The 7,798-nt window shown below is 37.2% G+C and overlaps 2 protein-coding genes across 3 annotated transcripts in view; both read right to left on the bottom strand.

The window, feature by feature from the left end:
• Nucleotides 1-7,798, bottom strand: part of CD3E (CD3 epsilon subunit of T-cell receptor complex) — a 137,056-nt gene that overhangs the window by 64,916 nt on the left and 64,342 nt on the right. The gene's annotated exons all lie outside the window — the stretch shown is intronic.
• UBE4A (ubiquitination factor E4A) overlaps nt 1,206-7,798 on the bottom strand; it is a 34,052-nt gene continuing 27,459 nt past the window's right edge. For both annotated transcript variants that reach the window (XM_079105267.1, XM_079105268.1), the window contains 2 exons: nt 5,772-5,929; nt 1,206-4,197 (listed from right to left, as the gene is read on the bottom strand). In XM_079105267.1, the coding sequence (XP_078961393.1) occupies nt 4,068-4,197; nt 5,772-5,929 (288 nt within the window). In that variant the 3' untranslated portion in view covers nt 1,206-4,067. The remainder of the gene's footprint in view (nt 4,198-5,771; nt 5,930-7,798) is intronic.

The following is a 7,798-nucleotide window of genomic DNA, read 5'->3' as shown; positions in this document are numbered from 1 at the left end:
ATCAGTATCAGATAGGCATGGTGCAGACCTAGAGATCCTTGAGTTAATGTATAACAATAGCTAGGTAATACAGAGGGATGGTTGAAACATAGTAGTTGAGTCCGATTGGAAGAAGAAAAGGTGTATGTAGGCCTGAGGCTGTAGCTCAGTGGTAAAGCGCTTGCCTAACACGTGTGAGGCACTGGGTTCGATCCTCAGCACCACATATAAATAAGTGAAATAAAGGTCCATCGACAACTAAAAAATAAAAAATAAAAAAAAAATAAGAATGTTATATTTGATGAGATGAACAGAACTACTATGAGTGATGTATCCAGGGGAAGCCTCAGCAAAAGTAAAACTGACCAATGAAATGGTTGGAGATACAAAGAAAAGGTTAACTTAGCAATGTGATAAATCTTTGACATTAAGTAGCCGTTTCAAAAACACAATAGAAGCCAGTGAATGAGCAAAGAAATATGGCTGTAAAGGAATAAAGTCAGAAAACCAAAGTGGAATGTGGAACTCAAGGAAGAAAATGGAACGTAGAGTAGGGAAATTGACAAGAGCCCTGAGGCAGGAAAGGAGGTGGAGGATTAGCCTGGGAACAGTGGGACTTTTCCTACAGATGGGGTGACTGGAGAAAAGTGTGAAAGTGGAGACTTTGAAGTCTTATGTCCCCAGGGAAATAGAAAGCAACAGTCATCTGGTAATGGGTAGGGTGAGAGAATTTGAGGAAAGAGGTTTAAGGACCCAGGTTTGTCAAGAAATGCTAGAGACAAGTTTGTGGTTACATCACTTTAAAAAGATTGGGTTGGTTTTCATCCAACAGTGGTCTGTTTCTTGGATATTGGGCAGAAGGGAATGGCTGGATTAATCTAGGCTGAGGTCTTGCATGGACAGGGGTATAGAATAAAAAGGGGGTAAGAAAGGGGAACATGGTAGCAAATGATTAAAATGAAAGACCTGAGGTTTAGGCTAGTTAAAGAAAAATGGAGTCAAACAGGAGCTAATTGAGAAAAAACATGTTTTGATACTCATTTTCTGAGGATAACCCTAGGTTCCTCCGCAAGAGGTCTAATGAAGCAGGTTAGGTCAGCCAGGTCACACATCGTTTGATAACACCTACCTAAAACACAGTGAAAGTCAGAGTCCTCTAGAATTTTAGAGGAATTTCTGAAAGTGCCACTAGCTTTTAATACTGTGTAATAAAATGACAACAAAGGTGTTAAGTCAGGTGTTCATTTATTAAATACAAGTTTGAACAAACACCCCCAGGCAAGTATGACAAGAAGTAACCTTCCTGGAATGTTTCAAAATAGTTATGTTGATCAAGTTTTTCTTTCGTCAACCATTTTGTTGTTTTGCTCTTCATTTTGTTTCTAGGTTCCTTTCCTGTTTTGCTGTTAGAGCATGTACATTATTTCCTTGCATGACAATGCTGCATCATTAGCCTCTGGCTTGTAAAGGCACCCAGTAGACTTACACTCTGTGCAGTGGCTGCTTAGCAACCAGCATCAAATAAAGTCATGAAGCTTTTGTAGGGTGTGATACCAAACAGCAACAGGTGCCTTCACCTGCACCATTAAAACACCTCTAATTTCCTTCAGCTCTCACATATTAAAAACTATACTAAAAAACAAAAAACAAAAAACAAAAACAAAAAAAAAACTGCTTGATAAAACCTACTTAAATAAGTTTTCTTAGTATTAGCCTCTTGGTAAGTTATGAGCAATACCAGAGCTGATTTGAGTCTTCATTTTCCTATCATACACCAGCAAAACAAACACATAAGACTATGTACGTCACATATGTACTCTAAGATTTAGAGCTGCTGCTGAGTTCCAGACAAAGCACCTCCTTACATTTCCAAATGCATATATATGCATATGCACCATGTTGTACCAAGATGATAACTTTTAGTCTCAATTTTTTTGATGTCCTAAATTACTTCACAGAAAGAAAGAAGGCACAGAGGACACTTGGTTTCCTTACCAATAGTGGCCTTAAGCTACACACTTGCTTTTGTGATGAGTTTAAAGCTATTCAGCAGCATTAACGGTGCCATAGCCATTCGTAAAGAGGCTCAGGAAAAGAGTTTCATATATTGGGGGAAAAAAAGAAGTTTGCCAGAAAAGGCTTACAATCTGAAGGCTAAGTACAGAAGTACAATAAGATACTGGAGGCAGCATAGAGGTTGTTAGCGAGAAAGCTTCTGCAAACAACTGCATTCTGAGGTTTTGTGCCCATTTTCCTTTTTATTCTACAAAACTTTTTCCCCCCTTCTTAAAATGAAAACATACTATTAGATTGGGTTTGGAAGATAAATGCAAGTACACAGAAGCTTATTTTATACACAGGTCGTTCTCAGAGAAGGAGAGAATAAATATGAAATGAAACTGACTTTATAAGTCCTATCAACCCATACCTTAAAGACCCAGGAGCATAATGAATTAATCTTACATTCTGGCAATGGCAGGTGTCCCAGATTTCCTTTTCATTTGTAAGTGCAGCAACAGATGTTTAGTTTCTATCATGGGTAGTAGGCCTGCTATGATTTGAGTTCTCTAGCTGATTATCAAAAACATATAAAGAACTCCTTATAGCAACTTGTGCTGGAATATCATAAAACTACTATCATATTTGGAAGAGGCTATAGTTAACAAGGTCCTCTAAAGAAAGCAATGATCCCTATTTCTAAATTGTATCACTTTTAATCTCCCTTATGATATCTCTGGGCTTAGATGGATACTAATATAAAGACAATCCATAGGGGAATGTGCCTCACTCAGCATGTTAAGCTACACAATTAAGTAGGGAACTCTGGCCCAACTTGTAAAAGTGGGGTACGTTCACTTACTAACTACTTGGGGCTAAGTGGATATTAAATGGCTTGTGAACAAGGTTTTGCTCAAATTCCTACTTTATTAATTGATGACCCAAGGCTATGTTAGAAGCAGCTCTTAGATGCCAGGTCACAAGCCCAAACAAACATTAACTATATACATTTTATAGTCTCAGAATTTTACCTGTCTAGAATGAGTATGTGAGTAAACATGGCCACACACTGCATACATCTTACTGTGGAAGAGACAACAGAAAGTGGCACTCAGTTTATATTACATCAATATAAAAAGAACAAGATGTGTATGTGCGAGATATACTGTTGATATTAGTGTCTTATACAATGTTTTTTATGGTTAAAATATTTGTTGCCTAACTCTTTCATTCAGGTCTAGTCTTTGTAACAACAGATTTTCATAAGAGAAAAAAGGTCTTTTTAATCCCCTCACCCACGAATTTTTTTGACTAAAGTGTCAAAAATCCAAGTTTGCCCAATCACTAATCCTCATAAAAAGGCTGCAGGGCTGAGTTTTTGGTGGTGACAACCCCATGAGAGAGTGTGTGTTTGCGATAATATCTTGCATTACAAGATAACACAAAATTAAGAGCCACCAACAGAAGTTGCATAAGATTCCTTTTTTTAAAAAAATCTAACCTATCACTTATTCAAAAGTGTACACAAACATCAAGGTACCTGCTTTATGTGAAATGTTGTTTTGTAATAACATAGAGTTATAACAAGGGTGAGGGCTTAAGTCTAGATCATGAGGACTAGTAAATATGCAGGATAATGCAGGATTTTCTGGTTATATCAACTGTCATTGAAACATGTGACACCGAAGACTTAAGAAGTAGTGCTCAACTAAAAATGTCTGAGAATTACTTGGGGAGAAAAATAGAGTGATAGGAAGTTTTAGCAGTTGAACTAATAAGGTAGGAAAAGGAAGAAGAAAAAATAGGAAGAGAGAACAAAGGCTGAAAATTAGTGATGATTTATAATCACTGGGTGATTATAAGAAATATAATTGCCTGCAAGCCTGGGGGAGCATTGACAAGTTCTCAGAAATTTTAATTATCATAATTTAAACAAAAGCAGTTCTCAAGTTTAATAAAGGGAAAAATGAAAAAGAAAGAAAAGGAAGGAAGAAAGAAGAAGGAAAGGAACAGAACAGAACTGGAAAGAGAGAAACTAATTGTTTATCTACACTCTGGGATTGGTTTTTGGTTTGCTTAGTTCACAGTATTTATTCAAGTTGCTCCTTTTGCTGTTGTTTCCTCTCTGCGAGCCACCGCTGTATTTTTTCTTTCAGTTCAGTGTTGGGCCGAATCTGGTCCATGGTGAGGGGACTGCGGTTAAAAGGATCTGTTTGGTCACTGGGACAGAGAGAGAAAGGGAAAGGGGGTTACTTCTTTTAAGTTCTGCACCCTATGCCAAAAACAGAACATCTTACTTGCATTTTGAAGCTAGTCATTCATTGTAACTTCAAGTCATATATTGACCTAGGGATTAGAAAGAGTGAGATGAGAAAAAGAATGATTCAGGAGTTGTCTCTCTTCCTCTTAATAAACTTTATCTCAAAACCGCTTGTTCAAATGATATTTGATTCCAGTGGCTTGAAAAATGCTAACTTGCTATTACCAGACTTTAGATAGTTTAAGACAGAGACCCCATACATTCATGTCAATGTAAAACACTATTTGTAGCTTTTTTTGTTATTGTTGTTTATTCCTTTTGGAGATGGGGGGTCTCACTATTGCCTAGGTTGGCCTCAAATGATCCTCCTGCCTTAACTTCCCTAGTAGCTGGGTCTACAGATGCATACTACCATGCCTGGCTAACTATTTGTAGTTTTAGTGACAGATGCAAAAAATAAGAAAAGATTCATGGCATATATTAAGGGCTGATTTATCTTCTGTTTGTATTCTGAGACCACTATATCATAAAAATTTTCACTGACACTTTAGAAAACACATACCACCTCATACAGCATCATGCATACAGGGTAAGCTTAATGCCAAATACCATGAAGCAGAAAATTCATTTCATCTATTTTTTTTTCTTTTAGTGGTACTGGGAATTGAACTTCGTAACATTCTATCTCTGAGTTATATCTCAAGTCCTTTTTTTTTAAATTTAATTTTTATTTTTTGGTACTGGGGATTGAACTCAGGGGCACTCGACCACTGAGCCACATCCCCAGCCCTATTTTGTATTTCATTTAGAGACAGGCTCTCACTGAGTTGTTTAGTGCCTCGCTGATGCTGAGGCTGGCTTTGAACTTGAGATCCTTCTGCCTCAGCCTCCTGAGGCACTGGGATTACAGGTGTGTGCCACCATGCCCAGTTTAAATTTTATTTTAAGTTGCTGAGGTTGGCCTTGAACTTGTGACCTTCCTGTCTCATTCTCTCAAGCATCTGGAATTATAGTTGTGTGCCACCATACCCAGTTATTTTTTCGGTATTTAAAAATTTCCTTAAATCTGGGTCAATTTACACAACTTAACTGTAAAACAGGAATAGTCTCTCTATCCACTGCTATTTAATGCTGTACTTAAAAAAGTTAAGGGGCAGCAAGGGAAGTGGAATGTACTTGTAGTTCCAGTTACTCAGGAGGCTAAGGCAGGGCAGAAATCCTGCTTGAGGTCAGTTTGGGCAAAATGGTGAGACCCTGTCTCATAAAGGAAAAAAAAAAAGTTAAAGGGGCTGTTTGGTAGCAAATAAGCTACCTTTCTTACTTACTTCCTGTCTTTTCTATAGGTATCAGGAGGCAACTATCTAAACAGCAGGCAAGCTCGAGAAAATTACCATGGTGGAGTCCAAAGAGAACAACAGAGTTAACTCATATAGTATAAAATCTGAATTAAAACAAAAAATAAAACTTCGTCTTTTATAATTTTTTATAACTTATATAAGTTCTGCTCCTGAGGCTGCTTTTGGGAATGGCTTACCTGAGCAAATGTCTGGCAATGGTGGACCTATCCACAGTGACTCTGGACGATGGCAGCACCACAGGGTCAGACATCAGTGTGCTCATGATAGGATCCAGGAACTCATCACAGGCATCTGCATAGGTCTCCTCTTCTTGCTGTTGGAGGTCTGCAAGAGACTGAGAACACAACACCTGTTAGTTAAAGTGAATTCACAGTGCAGCTGAATTCATAATGCTAAAAAGGCTATAACTTAATCTTAGTCATTAATAAATCTTGACAGTAATGACAAACCTTAGATTTATTATCATTATTTTTAATTATTACTATTATTTTTGGTACTAGAGATTGAGCCTGAGGGCGCTTTACCATTGAGTCACAACCCCAACCCTTTTTATTTTTATTTTGAGACAGGGTCTCCCTAAGTTTCTTAAGGCCTAAGATGAGGCTGTGTTTGCACTTGTGATCCTCCTACTTCAGCCTCCCGAGTTACTGGGATTATAGACGTGTGCCACCATGCCTAGGTTCTTTACTTTATTATTTTCAAACCAGCCAAAGTTGGTATTTCAGGAGCAAATTTACTATTGCACCCCAACTCTGAATTTCAAGTTGGGTCACCTGCTGGCAGTCATGACTGGAAACAGATTTAAGTATTAAATGCAGGAAAAGAACTATACCATATATAGCATCTTTCAGGCAACAATTCTGTTGTAAATGCCATAATCAAAAGGGGATGGGCAGGAGGGTTATTATTTGCATAATTAGAGTTAGTCACACAGACTGTATAAGAAAAACAGTTCTGGATTTTGATACAAACAGATAGAGGAATTTAACAGCAGCTTAAACATTTGATTCCTATGCAACTCTAAATCCTCAGGGATTCATCTGGCTAAGCTCTAGGCTAAGAATGAAGTCCAACTCCAAAAATAAAGGAAACTCAGTGAGAGAAGACTCATATCAATAAGGATATTGATTTTCTTTTCCTTTTCCCTCCCTCCCTCTCTCTTTCTTTTCAGTACTGGGGATTGAATCCAGAGGTGCTCTACCATTGAGCTGTATTCTCTGAGACAGGGTCCCACTCAGTTGCCCAGACTGGTCTCAAACTTCCAATCTTTCTGCCTCAGCCTCTGGAGTACAAACATGCTCCTCCATGCCCAGCTCAAAAAAAAAGGTTTTCTATGAGACTTCTGCGCCATGATTTTTCCTTTCTTCACCACTTCTGAGGGAGCTCTATCACATTCCAACCAAAGGGAATAAGTGAATACAATGCAGTACTTTAATCTTTAAAATGTATGCCTATTTCAGTGTAATTTACCTACCAACTACATATATACAGAACAGAGAAGACAAAAATCAGTGACTACTATGCATCTTGAATTTCATCCTAAAAAGTTCTTCTGTACTAATATTCTAGATTTTCAAATCTACCAGTAACTCTAGCAAGTTTTCATAAAAACAGTCTCCAAAAATGTATATTCTTTTCTTCTAGAAGCAGCCTCTTTAATTTCTGTTCTTGTTCTTATGTGAAGAAGAGTAATTTTTTGGGTACACACACACATATATGCACATGTATAAAAATATATAAATACATATTATATACATCATATATAAATTTATACAAAATATTTATCATATATAAATGTTATATATACTATATATATTAATATATAAAATAAATGTATATATATTTTTGGTACTGGGGATTGAACTCAGGGCTGCTTAATCACGAGTCACAACCCTAACCCACTTTATTTTTTTTTTTTGAGATAGGTCCTAAGTTGCTGAGCTGGCTTTGAACTTGCAATCCTCCTGCCTTAGCCTGTGAATACGCACTGGGCAAAAAAGAGTAATATTTAATAAGAAGCTCTAGTTATTGACTGACAAGGAAGAATCACCTATTTCTAGTTCCTCAAGGCAATATTCTTTTTCTTCCTGAGATAAGGCAAAACTAAGCATAGTTGAATTTTTGCAATCAACTTTTTTTTTTTTACAGTGCTGAGAATTGAACCTAGGGTTTACACATGCTAGGCAAGTGCTCTATCGTTGAG

The sequence above is a fragment of the Sciurus vulgaris genome, assembly GCF_902686455.1.
Source record: "Sciurus vulgaris genome assembly, chromosome: 11".
Lineage (NCBI taxonomy): Eukaryota > Metazoa > Chordata > Mammalia > Rodentia > Sciuridae > Sciurus > Sciurus vulgaris.
This window is presented reverse-complemented; position numbering and strand designations above follow the sequence as displayed.